Source organism: Delphinus delphis, chromosome 2 (assembly GCF_949987515.2).
Source record: "Delphinus delphis chromosome 2, mDelDel1.2, whole genome shotgun sequence".
NCBI lineage: Eukaryota > Metazoa > Chordata > Mammalia > Artiodactyla > Delphinidae > Delphinus > Delphinus delphis.
In genome coordinates, this window is record NC_082684.1 from 14,171,830 (window position 1) to 14,194,033 (window position 22,204).

Consider the following 22,204-nt stretch of genomic DNA (forward strand, 5'->3'; position numbering starts at 1 on the left):
CAGTCCGGGAAGATCCCACATGCGGCAGAGCGGCTGGGCCCGTGAGCCATGGCCGCTGAGCCTGCGCATCCGGAGCCTGTGCTCCGAAACAGGAGAGGCCACAACAGTGAGAGGCCTACGTACAGCAAAAAATAAAAAAATAAAAAAAAAAAAAAAAAAAAAAACACCTGTATCCTTCACTTGTATTTCTGGGATAAGTTGACTTCATTTCTTGGTAAAGGGTCACTTAGTGTTGACAGTTTTTGCTCTGTATTTTAAAACTTTCTCCAGAGTAGGAGTCCTCTTCCCATCTTTATGGCATGTGCACATTTTATGTACTTAGGTGTGCTTGATGCTCTATGGAGTTTGAAGTGTGTAACTTTCACATTTCTGAAACGTGAGATATGTAACTGGGAGATTTCTAAGTGCCTCTTCCCTTTTCTTGTTCACCTTCCTTTGTCCCACAGTCAAGAAAATAATGCCACTGCTGATATTGGACGTCACTTTGTTTGGCTTGAGGACATTCAGGCTCTGACGGGAGAAACCTTCAGAACAGATAAGAAGCCGGATCCTGCAAACTGGGAGTATAAGTCTCTTTACCGAGGAGATGTAGCAAGGTATCCATCGTGGTAGCGCTCCCTGGTTTTCCCTGCTGGGAGGGAACTTCCTTCTCCTCTGTGCTCTCTCAGCACTGTCTGTGTCTCTTTGCCTCCCCCCACCCCCCATCGACTCTGTTGACTTTTATCCACTGTTAAGTTGTGTAAGCATATACAATAGAAGGTGAGTAATCTCACATTCTAAAATAAAATTTTAAACCTTGAGATCAGGACCCAGGTCAGATTAATCTTATTTAGCCATGGTGCTTGGCATAGTGTGTTGGCATAGTAGGTGTTCAATGAATATTTGTAGAATGAATGAACCGAAAAATACCTTGAAATAATTGTGACTATCCGTGAACCATTTGGGCTAATCTATATGCCGTTCTTAAAAGTTACAAAAGCCTTTTATTTGTCCACCCCCTGCAACGCACACGTGCCGTTTTAATAAAATGACATTAAATGGTAATGACCTTTTCAAACTGCTTCCAGCATGCAGATGTCACCAGATAATCGTAAAAATAGGTGATGGTATTTGCTTCAGTAATGAGTTTAAACTTTTCTCCTCTAATCTGTCAGTCAAAACTATTGGAATCCTCAATAAACTCTTTAGACACTTACTACTTTGTAAGAACAATAATACACAGTCTCTATTCCCAAACAGCTTATAGGTAATGAAAACTGAAGGTAGAGATCATGGAATATACGGCCAAGAGGAGGCCTTGAAGATCATTATCATTCTTCATGGGCTAATTACTTTTTAAAGTAAATTTTAGTTCCCATTACTTTGCTGCACCTCCACATTTTAGTCATGTTGTCACTCATTGTTGACACTGTAACTCACCACATAAGCAACTCCAACTAAAATTTCCTCTATGATGAGTTTATATCAGTTATTTTTTGGTGCATATTTGTATCTCCATACTGTCTACTAAAACCTCATGGCAGGGAGTAAATGACTATCATATTTAAAGTGTATTTGTGTATTTTTAGAATGATTTTAATGCTCCCTAAAGTCCTGTGCGGTTTTTCATGCCGCAGATGTGGGGATACACAGCGAATGCTGGCCTGGCATGAAGTATGTAGCATGATCCCGTGTGTGTTCTCTCACTGATGCTAGCCTGTCTGACCCTCACAGCTGCTCCGTGAGGAGGGGGCACTCTGATTTTACCAACGAGGAAAGGAATCTCAGAGATGAAGTACCTTCTCAAGGTCATACAACCAGGAAGCAGGAGAGTTGGGGTTTAAACCTGTATTTCTCTGACTTCAGATGTTCTTCCACTGTCCACAAAAAGAGGAGACAGGTTGGGTGGTAGGGCATTTTCTAGGCTGGGAAACAGAAGACTCTGGTTCTCATTCTGACTTTGCTGTTGACTAGTAATGTAATCCCAGGCAAGTCTCTTAACCTTTCTGAGCCTCCATTTCTTCAGTTGTAAATTGGGAATTGTAATGCCTGCTGTGCCTTACACTCAAATATCAAAAATATTTGCTATGAAATTAGAAATTGGTGTGCAAATAGAAAGAGTTCTTATTTAGTAATAGATTGAAAAAAGGAAAAAATATGAACAGAGAGTGGCTCTTGAGCCTCTGCTAATGAATGGCCCAGAGCTCAGGAAGAGTAATTAAAGACAACTTTGTTAATCTAAACTGCAAAGAGACTACTACAAAGGGCTTAGGGCATTGGTATGATTTCCTAGTAAATTACTAAAACTTAAGTGAGGCAAGTCTTGCCCAGATTAATAGCGGTACAACTGTTAGTGTCCAGGTCTGAGGAGAGGTGTTGGTCCCATGGCACTCTGAGCTGCTCAGGGGATGGCGGGAATACTGTGTCAGGTACTGAATTTTCACACTTTTTAAGAGGGATATTGACAAACCAAGAGCATTGAGAGGAAGGTGAGCAGACACTTGGCTAAAGGCCATCGTGTGAGGATGAGGTGAGGGCTTGTGGGTATTTGGCCCCTGTCAGGGATATGGTCATCGTTTTGTAGGCTTTGTTGGACTGTGTTTTGGAAGGTGGGTTGGCAATGTCCTGTGTAACTTGGGAAGCAGAACCAGGACCAGTGAGTGGAAGTTTGGCTCAGCATGAAAGTAATCTAAGAGTGTGAGCATCCCAGCAGTGATGTGGTGTGTTTTGGAGCATTGTGGTAAGCAAGGGTCATCTTCTAAAGTGAGTGTATAACAAGTCAGAATTACCTTTGGAAAATTCCATAGGACTAGTATACTATCTGTCAGTGAAGTTCAGCTAGTTTTTTCTCCATTTTTGGAAGAGATTATCGTTTCTTTGGCTATATACCAAAGAAATAATTGGCTTAAGTTTAGGAGCCAAGTTGTATGAAATAATAATAATTTAAACTTATCTAGTCCTTACTGTATGGCTAAGGACTTTACATATATAATTTAATTTTTTTTCTGTTTAGTTATTTTTGGCTGCGTTGGGTCTTCAGTGCTGCATGTGGGCTTTCTCTAGTTGTGGCGAGCGGGGGCTACTCTTCGTTGCGGTGCACAGGCTTCTCATTGCGGTGGCTTCTCTTGTTGCAGAGCTCGGGCTCTAGGCGTGCGGGCTTCAGCAGCTGTGGTGCGTGGGCTCAGTAGTTGTAGCTCGCAGGCTCTAGAGCACAGGCTCAGTAGTTGTGGCACACAGGCTTAGTTGCTCCGCAGCATGTGGGATCTAATTCCCTGACCAGGGATTGAACCCATGTCCCCTGCATTGGCAGGCAGATTCTTAACCACTGCGCCACCAGGGAAGTCCCAGGACTTTACATATATAAACTTTTTTGATCATCCTAGCAATTCTCTGACATAAGATACTGTTATTATCCCTGTTTTACAGACAAGGAAACTGAGGCACAGTTTGTTTGTTTGTTTGTTTGTTTTTTAAAACTTGATCATGGTCACCCAGCTAGTAAATGGTGGAGTTGGAATTTGGACCTAGGCAGTCAGACACTCAGAAGGCATGTGTGAATTGAATTCGCCAAAGGAAAGGCAAATTCATGTTGTTCAGTCCAGCTTACTCTGGGGCTCAGACCCACTGAGTGGATTCAGGGCAGAACTGGGTGTTTGATTTAAACATATTCTCTTCCCAAACCCTTTCCCTCTTTCTTTTCTTTTCATTTCTTTCACTCTTTCTTTCTTTCTCTCTCTCTCTCTTTTTTTTGGGGAGGTGACTAAGTACCTATATCTGAATTTATTTAAATTAGATACATGTGATATCATTCACTGAACCTCCAAACAAAGTGAGGGTCCCTACCTCTGGAATTATTCAAGTGAAGACTAGCTGATTATTTGATAAGGATTTTATAGGGAAAGTGCCTTTATTTGGGGAACTATTGCATTAATCCTAGGTCCTGTCCAATTATTAAGGTTCTGTGATAAATTGTATAGAACCTAAATATCCAACAGTAGGGAAATGGTTAAATAAATTATGACACACTCTTCCAATGAACCAGTTTGAAGCCAATAAGAATTGTATTTTCTAAAACTAATGGTATGGGGAAATGCTTAAAAGTAGGGAGGAAAGCCTGAAGCTATAATATATCAGCTATTTTTTAAAAGGATGTGTGTATGTATATATATGAATATATGCATATGCACATTATCTGAAAGTTGATACTTAATAATGTAGGCCAGTAGCATTCTTTTTTCTCCTTTATCATTTTCATCAAATTTGTTATAAAAGGAAGCTATTAAAATCAGTTTTACAAAATGCAGTTTTAAAGTCAGAAGACATTTCTTAAGAGATTGAATATCTAAAATATTGTTCATTTTTAGTGAAAATAAAAGAAAATAGTAATTAAGGAAAACAAAACTAGTTTTTAACTTAAAATTTGTTTCTTAGGGGATGAAAGGCTTATATAGAGCTATTTTAGCCTATTTTATCTCATCATCCCTTTGCTAAAGTTGTTTGACTCATAAATGGAAAGGAGAGAGATTATCCAGAGGTAATCCAGGAGGAACTGGGAGAGAGGATAAAGAGAAAGGGTTTGAGAGAAAACTTGTGTGTGCGAGAGAAACTATTCCCCTAAAGTGGAATCCACCACAGTGGAGCGGTGAGGGAGGCACAGGCAAGCAGAGAGCTTCTCAGGTCTCTGCTGACAGTGAGGAAGGAAAGGAGGTGATGGAGCTGGACCAGGAGGAGGTGGAAGAGAAGCTCTCTGGGAGTTGACAGAAGATGGCAGCACCTCTCTCTTGTTTTTTTCTCTCCACAGCATTTTATTGTGAAAAAATTAAAATATACAGCCAAAGTCGAAAGAAGTTTACAGTGAGCACTCATATAACCATGCCCTACGTTCTACCATTAATGTTTCTGTGCTTGCCTTGTCACGTACGTGTCCATTTGGCTGTCTACCCACCCATCTTAATTTTTGGATGCGTTTCAAAGTAAATTGCAGAAATCAGTACACTGCCCCCTAAATACTTCAATGTGCATATCATTGGCTAGAGTTCAAGATTTGCTTATTTTTTTCTTTTGATTTAAAATTTACTTACAGTGTAATAATCCACATCTTTATTTGCTGAGTTTTGATAAATGCATATACCTGTGTAACCCAGACACCTATGAAAATAGAGGACATTACTATGACCCCAAGAAGTTTCCCCAGGCTCCTTTCCACTCAGTCCGCACCCCACCTCCCTAGAGAAGATTGCCATTCTAATTTTTTTCCACCATCAATTAGTATGGTCTCTTCTAGAATTTCATATAAATGGAATCATATAGTACGTGCTCCATTGTGTCTGGCTCCTTTCACTCGGCATAATGTTTTTGAGTTTCATCCATGCTGTGGCATTTATCGGTAGTTTGTTCCTCTTTCCTGGTGGGAGTACCATACCACAATTTGTTTATCCATTCTTCTATTGATGGACACCTGGACTTTTTCCAGTGTTTGGCTGTTACGAATAAAGCTGCTGAGAACATTTGTGCACAGCTCTTTGTGTAGACCTGTGGTTTCCTTTTTCTTGGGTAAATACCTAGGAATAGAATTGCTAGGTCATAGGGTAAGGTCTGCGTTTAGTTTTTTTAAGAAACTGCCAGACCTTTTCCCAAAGTGATTGTACCAGTTTACATTCCCACCAACAGCATATGAGAGTCCCGGTTACTCCACAGATCATTTGCTAGCATTTGGTATTGTCAGTCCTTTTAATTTTAGCTGTCTGGTGGGCCTGTGCTGTATCTCACTGTTTTAATTGCTTTTCCTTGATGACTAATGATGTTGACCACTTTTTGTGCTTATTGGTCATTCATATCTTTTGTGACATTTCTGTTCAGATCTTTTGCCCATTTTTTAATTGGGTTGTTTGTATAACATACATACAGAAAAGTGTGCACAGTTTTCCTTAGCTTTTGTGCACATATTCAGTAGTCTTGTGTTTAACTCTGGGGACGCCTACATGATCCATAAAAGCATTTCAGAACCCAGCCTCTTTTCCTGTAGAGGAGAAAATAGCCAAATGTAATTTTATTTGACATACTTTGTTTCAGGATTAAAAAAAGAATCTTAGACCTCTCTGTTATCTTAAGCAGGGACACAGGGCAGTACTGAGAAAAAGGGACTGGTCTAGGAGACAGATGACATAGTGTCACCTGAGGTCTCAGCGTCCTCATCTAGGAATGGTGTAAAAGAGGAGATGATTTCCGCCTTGCCTGTCACACATGATTGGGGTGTTCAAATGACACAATGTATGGGACAGTGCTGTACAAAGCTGCAGGAGAATGTAAGTTACTAAGATCTGGAAGACAGGCATGATCTTAAATTCATGAGACATAAACAAAGAGTCACGTTAGAGGAATAAGTCAAACAGGCAGAAAAAGTTAGCAGCTAATCCTTGTGCTTCTCTAAATAGAAGCAGTTTGAAGGGAAGGTGAATTTGAATATATGCAGTTAACTTGCAGAACAAGAGTGTGTCTGCTGGGCCTTCAGTCATTTGGATCCAGGGCATATGTTCTCTCAGTAACTTGTTTTCTTTTTCAAATATAAGATACAAGAGGAAAGGAGACTCCTGCCTTGGCATTAACCCTAGGAAGCAGTGTATATCTTGGGAGGGGACTTCCACAGAAAAGAAGCGGTCACACAAGCATGTCGAGCGCTACTTTACAAAGAAGAGCGTGGGATTAATGAACATTGATGGAATTGCCATTAGCAGTAAAACTGAACCTCCCTCATCAGAGTCGATCTCATTTATCCCAGTGAAGGGTGCAGAGGATGTGGTTTCCCCTGTTACAACCTGGTTGAACCCTCTGGGGATTTATGATGAAGCCACCACGCAGTGGTTACAAGGCCGGGGTCCTTCAGAGCAAGAATCCAAGCAGCCAGATTCACAGCCCAACAGAGAGAACGTGCTTCTCAAGGCCAAGGTGGAGGAGTTTAACAGGAGGATTTGGGAGAATCCTCGGGACATTCAGCTGTGGATGGCATTTGTTGCTTTTCAGGTAAGTATTGCTGTCCCAGTTCTCTTACCTTAGAATGACGGTCATAATTTGGGGCACTGATTTACTCTGCAGTGATTTTTGAGCTCCTAGGAGGAACCCTGGTGCCGGGCCTCTAAAGATAACTAGAATTCAGCCCTCGCCTTGAGTTTACTCAAAGCCCCGTGAGGGAGGATAAATGCAATCTGGGGTAATAAACGCTATAACATCTAATTTGGGGATGGAATGAGGGGGTGACTTGCCACTAGGGAGTAAGAAATGGCTTCCAAGGGATGGTGAAACTTGAACAGAATCGTGAAAGAACAGTAGATGCTAACCAGGCAGGGGGAGGCGTTCCTGAAATACAAACAGCACATGCGAAGTGCACAGAACTGCAAAGAGGGGCTGCCCGTGGAATGACGTAGTTAGAGCTGTGTGCTCCCCTTCTGGAACACATGGATTTGTCTTCGTCCCACTTATCTTTTTGAACCACTTATATAATTATCATATTTGTCCTACATTTGGCTGTGTTATTGGTAAAACTGGCTCTTCAGAAAAGGTTTTCAAGACATTGCATGCTAGTTATTGATACATAAATCTAAGTTTAAAATGACAGAGAGTGGATAGGTAAATTAGGTGAACTAAACTCGAGATCAAACATGTCTGAATAACAATTCATTTTGAGAGGTGAGAAACCGTTTGGGGCTTATAAGTCACTCTACAAGCAGCCTTGAAATCCTGAGGGTCCCCCACTTCCATTTGCATTTGTAAATCGGTGTTTTTGTTGTTGAGGACGAGGTCATGAGGAGTCCGGGCCTGTATGCCATCGAGGAAGGACAGCAGGAAAAGCGGAAGCGGTCCCTGAAGCTGGTTCTGGAGAAGAAGCTGGCCATTCTGGAACGGGCCGTGGAAAGCAACCCGAGCAGCGTGGATCTGAAACTTGCCAAGCTGCAGCTCTGCACCGAGTTCTGGGAGCCCTCCACTCTGGTCAAAGAGTGGCAGAAACTGATATTTTTACATCCCAACAATACAGCCCTTTGGCAGAAATACCTTTTATTTTGCCAGAGCCAGTTTAGCACCTTTTCCATATCAAAAATTCAGAGTCTTTATGGAAAATGCTTGAGTACTTTGTCTGCTGTTAAGGACGGCAGCATCTTGTCTCACCCTGAGCTGCCTGGCACTGAGGAGGCCATGTTTGGTAAGGAGATGATGACCAGATCCTCTTACGTGGGAGGAGCTGTACTTTCTTTTGGCTAACTTGAAAATGAAGATTTATTTTTGGTTTATTTTAGGAATGTCTAAATCGATAAAACTGATTTTTAAAAAAGGTATTATGACTCCTTTTGATAACAGGTTCTCCCCCTCCAGCTTCTTGGTGGTGGGGCATTAGAGCCAGTAGGGCTCGGAAAATATCACCAGACTAGAAGTTCCAACTTTTCTACTTGTTAATCAGGTAAATGTAGTCAAGTCTCTTAACTGCTTTGGCTGTTGGTGGCCTTATCTGTTGAGATGCCTGCACTGCTCATCTGACCCATTATATCATAGGGTCTGAGGCACTACTGTGTGCGGGTTGCCCTGACTGGCTGACATCACTGATAGGTATAGGTTTTTGGTATTATTATACTGTTACCATTTTTGGCAGGTCCTGAAGGAGACTAGAATATAAATTTTGTCCAGTAATGAGGCACGGGAGACTGCATGTTGTACAGGAGCTGGAGAGTGTCACTCTTGACTTGAATCCTGAGTTTGCCCTTCATGGGTTCTGGTGTGACCTTGGATAGGTTCCTTAACCTGTTTGAGCTCTAGTTTCTCCCTCAGCAGCAATAGTACAATACCTGCTTTACCTGATTGTTGCGCATGTCAGCTGAGATAATATATGGTGAGTCTAGCTCAGGGTCCGGCATGTAGCAGGCGTTTATTTGATCAAATCCCTGCTATCGAATAGTGCTACTAATTTCTAAAGATAGAAATATATTGCTCTAGAAATAATAAGCATTTACTCCACTGACTTAAAAGAGTCTCATGTTTGATATCCTTTGTGATGAGCTCAAATAGCTTAATGGTATTTAGTAGATGGAATTGTACCACAGTTTAAATGAACTGAAATTTTCAAACATGGAACCCTGATTTGTTTACAGCGGACTGAGTACACCATGAAAATTGCTGGTGAATAATGCCATCTAGTGATCAGTTGAGTACAGATCTTTGCTTTCTGATAAGAAATCTATGACGCCATCCTTTTCCTAGAATTTTTCTCGTATTAATGAGCTTTGAGTATTTGATAACCAATATTCAGACCATCCTCTTGCCTTATTTTATTGTTACTATTAGTACTCTGTGATAGTTTCACATAAAAATGAGAATGTACTTTCATTGCAGTACCATCTGAGTCCTTTAAAATCAGGACATGTATGTCTCACAGCTTTGAAAATATTAAGTCACTAAATTTCAGGGAAAAGATGTTCTGGGTGTTGACCTGCATGTCTGTAGGAGTTATGTTCTCTCCCTTTTTGGGTGTTAACCAGGGTTCTCCCCCTTTGCTCTCCCTGCCTGCAGCCCTCTTTCTTCAGCAGTGCCACTTTCTGCGGCAGGCTGGTCACTCCGAGAAGGCCGTCTCTCTGTTCCAGGCCATGGTTGACTTCACCTTCTTCAAACCCGACAGTGTGAAAGACCTGCCTACCAAAGGACAGGTGCGAGTCCTGCTTGAGTCCCCCCCACCCCGTCTCCATCTCTATCTCTCTCCCCCTCTCCCTCTTTCGTGGGGGTGTGTGGATAATGGGAGGTGGTGGTCGTATTTTTAGAATATTTATATCCTCCTTTACATCAGTCCTGTTGAGGACTGTTCCTCAGAAATATTCTGGCAATGCAAGGAAAATTCCATAATGAAAGTAGTGAAACATGGAGAGAGGAAAGACGATCCCTCCGCCTCCCCAAATATAAAGGTTCACTTATGTTCCTTTTTTTCCCTTACTTAACTGCCCGTGTTTAAGTGCTAGTTGCCCCCGCCCTCCAGGCAGGCAGTTGTCATGCCCTGTAAACTGTGGTCCTCTCTCCTGCTTGCGTGCACTCTAATCTGGGTCTCGCGTCTCTCCCCCGGTTAACCTTTCCACCACCTAAAATCTTGCTGGAGTTGCAAGTGGAGTTGCAAGCACATGTTGGTGCTTTGTCAACACCGATCCTAACTGGGGGTGGGTAGGGCTGGGGGGGTTAGTCATTTAGAAGATGAGTGAACATTGCCAATATTCGTGATGTGAAGCAATTAAAAAAACTAACTGTAGAACTATCCAAATAAGACAACCTTCTTTTCCCTTTTTCCACTCAAGAAAACTGAGTTTTCTACTCAGCAAAGAGGGTCTGATGAGAGATGGATTGGACATCTGAATTTATGGTGAACTTTCAAAGGTCTTTGGTGACAGGCTACGGTCTCCATCTTGTGGAGCTTTCATGAACTGCCTGTAAAGACTTTTTATCATCCTTATTTTTAACCTTTTTTTCCTAGACAAAATTGGGTTAAAGAATATTGGTTAGTATTGGTATAACTGATTATTAGTATAATAAGCCAGATAGCACAGTTACTTTAAGACACGTTTTGCTGTTTGAAGAACCTGCTGTGCCGCAGAAGTGGTTCTTAACCTCTCTGTGGAGCCTGGGGTGTGTGCTGGGGCTCAGGAACAGAATTTCCCTCACCCCCACCCCTCTGCTGACACCCTCTGGGGTGGGAGCAGTTGCTGATGGGCTTGGGGGGCGCTGCCCAGGACAGAAGCATCACCCAGGACTGGCCCACGCACTTGAGGCTTTAAATACTCTTGAGGGCATGACCACACCTCAGCTTAACACGTGTTCCCAGCACACGGTAGGGACCAGTGCTTGTTGGCACAGAGCTGACGGTGGTGGGCACCCAGTGAATAAGAGATCTGTGATTTCAAAGCATGTGTATGACAACTTTGAAGCTTTTGTTTAATGACATTCCATACCTTTGTAACTGAGAGACATTGTTACCATAAACAGAGTAGTACAACAGAAAACAGGCAGAGTCTGGGATTACTGGTCTGTCTGTGGAATAAATGAATTGGTTATAACCATTCATCACACTTAAAAAAAAAAAACAAACCTTCTTTTTCTTGACTGCGCTTCTGCCATCCCTTCTTATTATAAGAGCAAATCCTGTAAAGAGGGAGTGTAGTCCTCGCGGTTCCCCTGGCCGAGGTGGCTGCCTGCACTCGAGCGCAGGGCCTGGCCCTCCTGTGGCTCTCCTGGTTGCAGACTGGGGCTCAGGCTGCGTCATCCTGCCGCTCCTGCCCTTTGAAGCCTGCTCGTTCTTCTTCAAGAGGTTTCTTGCAAAAGCTTTCGTTGAACAGGTTACTGGCTCACTTTTTTTTTTTTTAAATATTTATTTATTTATTTGGTTGCACTGGGTCTCCATAGTTGCGGCTTGCCAGCTCCTTTAGCTGCAGCTCACGGACTCCTTAGTTGTGGCATGCCATCTCTTAGTTGCGGCATGTGGGATCTAGTTCCCTGACCGGGGATCGAACCCAGGCCCCTGCATTGGGAGCGTGGAGTCTTAACCACTGCACCACCAGGGAAGTCCCTACTGGCCAACTTTCAAAGTCCCGATTGTCAGGTGATGACATATTCAGTTTCCTGTTCATGGAAGTGTTCACGTTTGTTCCATAGGGAATTGCTGCTGCCAAACTGCCCCCACACGCTGCAGGCCTGGTGGCCAGATGACTGAGGGAGGGACCAGGCTTTACCCTGCAGGCCTGTTTGTTCGCTGGGTGCCAGCCATGTTCAGCTGTCTCCCAGCAAACATTTATTGAGTCCCTCCTGTGTGTTGGGCACAGTGCCAGGTGCTGGGAATTTACTGTAATTGAGATGTGGTCCTGACCTCAAGAGCTCACAGTCTGTCCTGTTAAAACTTTGGTAATATAATATTGTAAATCAACTGTAATTCTATTTAAAAAAAAGACTTTGATTCTCCTTCCCCTCCAAAGGTCTTGAAAGCAACATGACTTCAGGTATCAGTTAGGGGGCCCAGTGGCATTCAGGGAACTGGCAGTGCCACTGTCCCTGGTCAGACTGGCCTACCAGGGTCAGAACCGGCAAATCGTCCTTCTCCCACCCAGCTGCAGGTCCCTCTTTGTGGGCTTGGCCGGTCTTTCTGTAACTAACCTCAGAGGTGTCGTCCCATCACCTTGTGCCATGTTCTGTTTGTTAGAAGCCACTGGGCCCACCCCACACTCAAGGGTGTGAATACTTCAAGGCAGGGGAGGGCCACGGGGGCCTCTCTTGGTGGCTGCCTGTCACACGAATTGTTTTTTCTGTTTTGTGTATCGTATATCTACTCCCAGGACTGATGACAGGCAAGATTTCAAGAATCATAAGCCCCTCTTATGCCAGTCAGCACTGATTTTGCCCAGTGACTTAGCAGTTCTGTACAAGGTAGGCTAACCTCTGTGTCTTAAACCTGAACAGGTAGAATTCTTTGAGCCCTTTTGGGACAGTGGAGAGCCCAGGGCCGGGGAGAAGGGCGCCCGAGGCTGGAGAGCGTGGATGCAGCAGCAGGAGCGGGGCGGCTGGGTGGTCGTCAGCCCAGGTAAGGCGCCTCTCAGTTGAGATGCTCTGCCTTTTCCTTCCAGAATTTGTTTTCACGTCTTCACGGGTTATTTGTTTGTAGGTGTGAGCTATTTATCAGTAGCTTAAGAACACTGTGCAAACATCAAAGTGTCAAAAACTCATGAAGTAACTGACCTGGGAGAAAGACTGTTTCTTCCCCTTAGAGATTTTAAAGCAGTTGACTGCCATGCCCTCCTTTAGTCCATACACTCTTGAGGGTTGAATTTCTTTCCAGAGGAAGTAATTTTCATTTTGTAGGTTGCTTCTGATTAGTAATTTTGTTACTAATCCCCTGCTCTCCCTCCTCCCATTTTTGTGTGTGTTTAAGACTGTCTTTTCGTTTTCTTGGCAATGTACAGACCAACAGATTATTTGAAAAATACTTGCCTTTTTAGGAATACTATAATTATTAACTAGCATTTATACAGTAGTCATCCTAAGTGACTCCAAAGTATTTTCCAGATTTGTATTCTTCAAGACAGCATTGACCAACAGAAATATAATTCAAGTCACATATGTAACTTCACATTTTCTGGTAGTCACGTTAAAAAAGTGAAAAGAAAGAGGTGAAATTAATTTTGATAATGTTATTTTGTTTAACCTAGTACATCAGAACATGAACATTTCAACATGTAATCAATTTAAACAAATTAATGAGATATTTTGCCTTCTTTTTTTTCCATACAAAGACTTTGCCATCTCGTGTATATTTTATACTTACAGCACGTCTCAGTTCAGACCAGCCACTTTCAGGTGCTTGATAGCCTCATACTGTGGCTACTGAATTGGACAGCACAGCTCTCAGCTATTCAGGAATTGCTTCACTTTCTGGTTTTGTTGAAAGTGTGAGGGGGAGAGAGCCCAGACTCGGCCAGCCTCTTCTCACAGGTGTGACCTTTCTGGGCCTTGGTTTCTTCATCCGTGGCATGGAAGCTTTGGATTAGCTAAGGTCTGCGTGGCAGCGCAGAGCTCCAGGCCAGGTGGCATCCCTGCCTCCACTAAGGCAGGTTGGGTGGGGGGGACCGTCAGGTGTTTGGGGTGACTCTGCTCTGGGCAGCACTGTCTGGTGATGGTCATGCTTCACCTATGCTGTCAAAGGCTCAGCTGTTTTGACTTCTCTTGAGTGTCCTTTCCTAAAAGAACTGGAACTGTTCTTCAGGCTGACCTCAGTGGTTTCATATAAGAAAACAATAACATGCAGGGAAAAATGGAAGTAGGTGTTGCACTTTTAGCCACTGAGTCTGCAAGGCCACATGAAGAATTACGAACATAGGTCTTTGGGTAATAAATCTTCTTTCTCTGAGTGACCGACTCAGCATGGTTCTGTGTTTTCAGCTTGTTTTTGTTTCTGTGTTTTGTGAATGAGCAAGACTCTTAGACTGCATGGAATCTACGTTCTAAAGTTTACCGTATTCTGCAGTTCTATGAGGATAGAGTTCTCATAGCAGTGTCCAGAGACCAAGTTAACATTACTTCTCTGATAAATGTCCAAATGTCTAATCGTCACTCATAATCAGATGTAAAGTTAATTTTCTCAGAAAGGTAACCCCAGTGTTGAAACCTTGATTTTTAGTATCAAGTTAGGGACATATGTTGGTGCTAATATTCCTGCAAAGTTTCCATTATAGAGAAAATTCAATGAATTTCTTTCTAATGAATATAATGGGAGTACGCAAAACCCCAGCAGCATCAGGAGAAAGGTTGAAAGATTCTTGTTTTCAGAAAACTAGTGGATAATTATTTTTGGTTTTGTTTTATTTTTAAGTTTTTGGTTCATCAGGACAGGGCTGGCATTTAGAGAGTGGCTGGTGTTTCTCATTGATTCTGAAGTACTTCTTCATATGGTACAACTTATTTCTCCTTGCTTACCCTCGCTTCCTGTTAGGCTGTGATTGTTACGTATATACATCTGTCCACAACCATGTAACTTTTTGAATTACTGATGTAATAAATTCTGGTATCTAAGTCTGATATGTAGCTCACAAGGGTAATTTCTCTTATAGTAAGTTTCTCAGCGTGATTAAAGGATTACTTCAAATGTAGACCTTTAGAAGAAGGTGATAAATAGTTAAATTTGTTTTCTTCTTTGAGGAATTCAGAAGAGCATTGGGTAGAATATTGGGTTTTAAATGCTGGTACACGTATCATGCATTTCGATTTTTTGAGATTTTTGCTTGTTTGTTATTTATTTTGAAATACTTATAAACTCACAAGAAGTTGGGAAAAAAAATACACAGGGAGGTTTTGTGCACCCTTCACCCAGCTGCCCCCAGTGGTAGTGCTGCAGACAGTAGCACAGCCAGGAAATCGATGCTGGTACAATCCACAGAGTTTATTCAGATTTCACTGGTTTGACAGGCACTCGTCTTTGCCTGTGTTTGTTTTGTACTTTACGGTTTTACCACATGTGCAGCTTCACGTAACCACAATCAAGATACAGAACCACTGCATCGCCACAGGGCCCCCTATGCTGTACCTTTCTTGCCACACCTCCTCCCCGCTCCCCCCACTCCTACCACTGATCTGTTCTCCATGTCTATTATTATATTACTGTGTTATTTCACCTCTGTTTATATAAATGGGATCACATGGCATGTAACTCTTTTCAACATTTTTTATTGTAAAACACACACAAAATTTACCATCTTAACTATTTTTAAGTGTACAGTTCAGTGACATTAATTACATTCAGACACTTGTGCGACCATCATCACCTCTATCCATCTCCTCAACTTTTTCATTTTCTCCAGCTGCAACTCTATACCCATTAAGTATTAACTCTCTATTCCTCTCCTCTCTCCCTAGCCCCTGACAGCCACCACTCTATTTTCTGTCTCTATGAATCTGACTACTTTAAGAACGTCATATAAGTGGAATCATTCAATATTTGTTGTTTTGTGATTGCTTATTTCACTTAGTGTAATGTCTTCAGGGTTCATACAGTATGAAGCATGTGTCAATATGTCTTTGCTTTTTAAGGCTGGATAATTTTCCATTGTATGTATACACCACATTTTATTTCTCTCTCCATCTATGGATGGACACTTGGATTGCTTCACCTTTTGGCAGCTGTGAATAATACTGCTATGAACGTGGATACACAAATACCTGTTTGGGGTATATACCCAGAAGTGGAATTGACAGATCATATGGTAGTTCTGGGTGTAATTTTTGAGGATCCATCATACTGTCTTCCACATCAGCTGCACCATTTTACATCCCCACCACCAGTGCACGAGGGTTCCAGTTTCTTCACATCCTCACTAACAGTTGTTTTCTGTGTAACTTTTTAAGATTGCCTTTTACTCACTTAGCAGAATTCCCCTGAGATCCGTCCATACTGTTGCATGTGTCAGCAGTTTCTTCATATTTATTGCTTAGCAGTGCCCATGACATAGATGTACCACAGTTTGCTTCTCTGTTCACCCTCTGTAGGACGGTTGGATTGTTGCCAGTTTTTGGCTGTTATGAATAAAACTGCTGTGGGCATTAATGTATAGGTTTTTGTGTGAACATAGGTTTTCATTTTTCTGGGATCAGCACGAGGAATACAGTTTCTGGGTCTTACGTTAAGTGCAGTTTAGTTTTATAAGAAACCGCCCAGCTGTTTTCTGGGTGGCTGCACCATTGTACATACTCTGTTTGTTTATTTTTAAATATTGAACTTTACAGAAGACTCAGACTTTTTTCCTTTCCTATTCTGCATGTTCAGAGTTAGGAAACAAAGTGAAATAAAGTATAGGATATCTTGGCTTGCTTTTTTTTTAAAAAAAAAGTAAACATGTGTCATAATCATAGGGCCACTGGCTAAAAATTCTGATGGCTTAAGAAAATCTAAAGCAATGCTCTCATTAAATGTCATTTAGCATTCTAGAAGTGTGTTGTACAGTACAGTAGCCACTAGTGACACGTGGTTATTTTAATTAAAATTAGTTAAAATGAAATAAAATTTAAAATTCAGTTATTCTACCAGCTGCATTTCAAGTGCCCAGTAAGTCACTTGTAGCTGGTAGCTATCATATTACTCAGCGCAGAATTGGAACACTTTCGGCATCACAGAAAGTTCCACTGGGCAGTGCTGTCCTAAATATGTGTCATTCCCATTTTAATTGCTGTGATAGCATTAACAATCATCTGATTTCACCGGCTAACCTGCCGTTTTTTTCTGGGAACCTGAGTGATTATGGGAGAGTCTGTAAATGCCACTGAGTGTCGCAGAAGGCTGGGCCTGGGTCTTACCTTGGCCTTCCAGGTGCCCACCTCTGTAGCTGGAACCAGCAGGTAGATTTAAGTGTTGATGGTGGCTTTGTTTGCTGGTTAGGTGTCTAGAAGTTTGATTCTTGCCTAGATGATGACGATGATGAACCAGAAGACGACGACCAGGAAATTAAAGATAAGACTCTGCCCAGGTGGCAGATCTGGCTTGCTGCTGAGCGGTCCCGAGACCACAGACACTGGCGGCCGTGGCGCCCTGAGAAGACCAAGAAGCAGGCGGAGGAAGACTGTGAGGACCCAGAGAGGCAGGTGAGCGCTGCCTCCCGCGGGGTCTTTGCTCTGCCCCCGTTCCCCTTGGGGTTTGGCTCCCCGGAAGGAGTATGCTGGGCTCTCTGGGCACCTGCCTGGCTTGGGAGGTTCTAGCCTGCTCCTGCCTACGGAAACTCCCCTCTTTCCCGGAAACCGGGGAGACTTTCACTGGCTGCTAGTGATGGGGGAGCATCGAGGCACTCGACCTGATAGTTCTTGTCCCCAAGGAGGAGGGTCGGCTCTGGTGGTCCCCCTTCTGGAGATTGTCTTCCAGGTTATTCAGTTAGTTTTTCACACGGAAGCCTGGGGGCTCAGGGTTTAAAAGCATGGAGTCACTGTCCTAGATTCTTCAACTGTGTCCACTTTCCCCACCCTACTCTTGGATCCTTAAAGATGGGTGGGTGGGTGTGACTCCGGAAGACAAGAGGGACAGGAATGTAGAGGCCGTGTTGGGACGGTGGGTGTCCAGCTCATCTTGCTGGGGAGGAAGTAGCATCTGTTGGGCACCTGTGCTGCCAGGCACTCAGGTTACGTCCCTCACGGCTGTTGCGTGGCTTGGCGCCTGCTACTCTGTGCCCAGTGGCCAGCAGCTTTGGAAGTTTTACATTAAACGAAAGGAAGAGATTCTATTTTGATACCTGTAATTGAGCCACTTTGACAAGATACCTACTACAGTCGACCCTTAAACAACGAGGGGGTTAGGGGCACCGAGCAACTGAAAATCCGAGTATAACTTTGCAGTCAGCTCTCCGCATCCGTGGTTCCACAGCTGCGGATTCAACCAGCCACGGGTCATGGGGTCCTGTGGGACATGTTTAGTTAAAAAATGCATGTGTAAGTGGACCCGCCCAGTTCAAACCCGTGCTCTTCAAGCGTCTACTGTGTGCTGCTTGGCACGCGACAGGTCACAAGTACAGTCTGAGAGGTATTACAGCAGCAAGGCTCCTGAGCTTTGACCTGCTCGCTCCCTACAAATCACGTGCCGTCAGAGTGGAGACTTTTCCCGTTTCTGTCACTGCTGCATCACCAGTGCCTGGACGAGGCTTGCCCAGTGGTGAGCGCTCAGTTAGTAGTCCTGGATGTGGAGAGTGATGCCAGAGCTTCGCCTCCAGGCAGAGGGATCAGCAGGAGTGAAGGAACCAGAGGGCTGGGGATGTTCAAGGAGTGGCCAGAATGAGAAAACAGAATTGGGAGGAAGGACGGAGGTGGCCTCTGGGCAGGAGGGAAGGGCCAGCGCCCAGGGGAATGGCTGCTCATGCGGTGACCTTCGACCTTCTGAGGCGAGCCTGCCTGTGAGGTCCCTGCCCGCCGAGCTGAAGTTTTCAGGCAGGGTGGGTGGGCTCGGTCTTTGGTGTTTGATGGCTTTACAGAGTTCATGGTCACCCTTCAGAAGTTAGTTCTCAAGGCTCAGCACTTTGGCGGTTTCCCGGAACCTCATTTTTGGAGGAACCTACTGCCGCGAACAATTTCTCTAGAAATAGAGATTTTTTTCTCTAGTCAAAGCCTGGAGGAGAAAAAGCTTTCTGATTAGTTGATGGTTTTGATGAGCTGAGTCCCAGGTAGTCCACTTTTATTGTGCTCGTGTTTTGATTTCCTCTTTGCTGAGGGCCACAGAGACCAGTCAGATAAGCAGGACCTGAGACACAGTGTAGTCCCCGTGGCCTTACATTTTAAAGTTATTACGCGAAGTCAGCTACAAACAGTTACAGTCCGTATTAGGCTCTTACAATTGCTTTCAGCATGGTCCGTTGCTCCTGCAGTTTCCTTTTTACTGTGCTGCTGTTTGTGTATTTTTGAGCGTATTTTTCATTTCCTGAAGCAATTTTATACAAAGAAACCACAAAGTAGTAAAGCTCTTCTATCTTAAAATAAAAATTTTTCACAATTGTAACTTATCAGAGTAACTAGAAAAGCAATTTTGTGTGTTCTCAGAAATGCATGTAAAGAAAAAGAAGTGAATGTGATTTTAGATTTCCTGTGAATCCGTTAGGAGACTTTGAAAGTTTCCACTTTGGTGTCCCCTCCTGTGGAGGATTCCCAGGAAGTGTGAGATGCTGCCGGCGCTGCAGGACCCCTGGCACTCACCCTCCCGCCCTCAGCTTGCCTTGGGAGGCCTCTAGCTTTTTTGCGCCTTGCAGACAGCCTAGCTCCTGTCTGTTTAAAATTTAATTTGAATAATGTTGACTCGTAAGTATATTCCTCTAAAAAGAATTGTGGAAAAAAATGTGAAGGCTTTTTTGTTTGTTGCATTCGGTCACATGATTTTGTCTTTGTTGCAGGTGTTGTTTGATGATATTGGACAGTCTCTGATCCAGCTTTCCAGCCCGGATCTTCAGTTTCGGCTGATTGCAGCCTTTCTGCAGTTCTTGGGTGTGCCTTCCGGCTTCAGCCCTCCGGCCTCCTGCCTCTATCTGGCCATGGATGAGAACAGCATCTTTGACAATGGACTTTATGATGAAAAGCCCTTGACTTTTCTCAACCTTTCATTTTCTGGCGTCAGCTGTATCGGACGCACAGACCAGCTGGGTTGCCGGCACTGGACCAGGGGTCACAGTCGAGAGGGCGAGGAGTTCATCCGCAACATCTTCCACCTCGTGATGCCTTTGTTTTCAGGCAAGGAGAGGTCTCAGCTCTGCTTCTCCTGGTTACGGTACGAGATTGCAAAGGTAACTCCGGCCTCCTCCTCCCCTGTGTGAGGACCTCATTTCCCGTCGCTGTTTGTCAGTGGGATGGCCAGGCTCTTGGTGTTCTTCAGGGCTCTGGGCCACAGCACCTCCTCCTTCGGGGACCCAAAGGCACCGGGTGTGCGGCTGCCCCTTCTGAGGGGCCACGGGGAAGAGGAGGAAGGTGGGAGTGAGTCCAGCGCGCTATTTGTTGTGTTGACTCTTTATTACCGGATGTCTGTGATTATGTGAGCAGTTAGTGTTAAGGACCAAGCTTAAGCTTAAGCCAGGTTAGAGGATTTAGGGGCTTATTAAAATAGAGAAAATAAGCTACTTACTTATGCTGCTCTTCATTATCTGCTAGAAGTTCATCTAGGGTTGACTCCTCTGCCCTCTGCTGGCCACCAGTTAGTATTGAATTATAAAACCCAAAGTTCTGATGCTTTAATTGCAGGCTGCACACACCAGGCTGTATTATTAAAATAGTGCCTGGTAAAATTTGGTGGTCATCTATCTTTGGAGAAGAGCATGTGGAGTATATAAGCCTTCTTTGTAGGGATTTCAGATGGAAACCTAGATGTGTTCATTTTGGGGCTCCTGTGGCCCTGGTGGAATCCTGATTTGTTTCTCGGAGAGCCTAAGTGTTTAGCAGACACGTGATAAAGGAAGGCAGCGAAGAGCCTTGTGTGGCTTCCTGCAGCTGACAGTACGAAGGGATGTCTTTAATGTCACAGAGCACTTGGAGTCATTCTTTTCTTTTTACCTTTAGGTCCTTTGGTGTCTGCGCACTAAAAACAAGAAGAGATTAAAATCACAAGGAAAGAACTGCAAAAAACTAGCCAAGAATCTCCTCAAGGAGCCAGACAACCGCAACAATTTTTGCCTCTGGAAGCAGTATGCGCATCTGGAGTGGTTGCTCGGCAACACAGAGGATGCCAGAAGAGTTTTCGATACAGCGCTCGGCATGGCAGGGAGCAGAGAACTGAAGGACCATGAGCTGTGTGAGCTCGGTCTCCTCTACGCCGAGCTGGAGGTGGAGCTGTTGCCGGACGTGAGAGGGGCTGCCCCAGCCCGAGCCATTCACGTATTGACCAGACTGACTGAGAATGGGGCCTACGGGCCCTACACCGGGCAAGTCTTGGCCGTTCACATTTTGAAAGCTCGGAAGGCTTATGAACACGCGCTGCAGGACTGTTTGGGGGAGAGCTGTGTCTCTGATCCAGCTCCCGCCGATTCCTTTAGCCGCCTGATTAGCCTGGTTAAATGCTTTATGCTCTTCCAGTATTTGACCATAGGGATCGACGCTGCTGTGCGGATATATGAGCAGGTATTTGCGAAACACAAGGTCTCTGTTTCCGCAGAGGGCCCTGGTCTGGAGGGCAGTGCCAGCCCCCCGAGCCTGAGCAGTGTCCTTGAGGCCGTCACCCTGATGCACACGAGCCTGCTTAGATTCCACATGAAAGTCGCCGTCTACCCTCTGGCTCCTCTGCGAGAGGCTCTCTCGGAGGCTTTAAAGTTGTATCCGGACAACCAGGTTCTTTGGAGGTCGTATGTACAGATTCAGAATAAGTCCCACAGTGCCAGTAAGACCAGAAGATTCTTCGATGCGATCACCAGGTCTGCCAAACCCTTGGAGCCGTGGTTGTTCGCAATTGAAGCTGAGAAAATGAGGAAAAGACTAGTGGAAACTGTGCAGAGGTAATTACAGAGCATCTTGTCTGTGTGTCCAGAAACCTTCATGCAATGCTTGCCATGTTCCCACCACCCACTCGGCCTCCAGAATACAGAAGTGAATGCGGCCTGGGCCTGGAACGCCTGCTGGGGGGGTTTCTCCATGTTGTAGAAAAACATGGTGAAAAAGGAGTGAGAGACTTGCAAGTAGCAACACCTTTCGTCAGAGGCTCCTGTGGCTGTCTCCTTAGGCCGTGCTTTTTGGGATCCCTGAGCATTGCTTACGGTGCATGAGTGGTGACTGCCAGGTCTTCAGGTGTCTGAGAAGGTGTAGTAAAAGCATGGGGGTAAGAACACAGGCTCTGGAGTTGGAATCTGGAGTCAAATCCCAGCTCTTCCACTTAGCAGCTGTGTGATCTTGGACAAGTCAGTTCATGTCTCCAGTAGGTTCCCCCTTCTGTAAAATGGGAATAAAGACCTACCTCAGAGGGTTGCTGGGAAGGGTGAGTATCGAGCACAAAGAGAGTGCAGACTAATTACTAGCCTCTGTTATTATTACTGATGATAACAGTGTCATGTTTTAAATGTTTTGGTTTTTTTTTTGGATACAGTATTTTATATCTGAAGGTTAAACGACAGGCTTGGGAACATATTGGCTTAGGCATCATTGTTCCTTCCAGAAGCTTTGTTGTTACTTCACTCTGACCTTAGAAATCGAGTGTTCAGAATTGCCTCTGAATAGTATTTCTTTCTCTTTT

The 22,204-nt window shown here is 44.1% G+C and overlaps 1 protein-coding gene across 6 annotated transcripts in view; it reads left to right on the plus strand.

Moving 5' to 3' along the window:
* Nucleotides 1-22,204, plus strand: part of NRDE2 (NRDE-2, necessary for RNA interference, domain containing) — a 47,652-nt gene that overhangs the window by 18,698 nt on the left and 6,750 nt on the right. For 5 of the 6 annotated variants that reach the window (XR_009518303.1, XR_009518304.1, XR_009518305.1 and 2 more), the window contains exons 4-11: nucleotides 447-596; nucleotides 6,549-6,999; nucleotides 7,768-8,173; nucleotides 9,532-9,665; nucleotides 12,448-12,568; nucleotides 16,937-17,112; nucleotides 19,392-19,778; nucleotides 20,545-21,473. Coding sequence is in view for 3 of the 6 variants with exons in the window: in XM_060004053.1 (XP_059860036.1) it covers nucleotides 447-596; nucleotides 6,549-6,999; nucleotides 7,768-8,173; nucleotides 9,532-9,665; nucleotides 12,448-12,568; nucleotides 16,937-17,112; nucleotides 19,392-19,778; nucleotides 20,545-21,473 (2,754 nt within the window). In the remaining 3 variants the exon portion in view is untranslated. Of the gene's footprint in view, nucleotides 1-446; nucleotides 597-4,363; nucleotides 4,897-6,548; nucleotides 7,000-7,767; nucleotides 8,174-9,531; nucleotides 9,666-12,447; nucleotides 12,569-16,936; nucleotides 17,113-19,391; nucleotides 19,779-20,544; nucleotides 21,474-22,204 lie in introns of those variants that run through there. The other variant, XM_060004056.1, reaches the window with a different exon arrangement.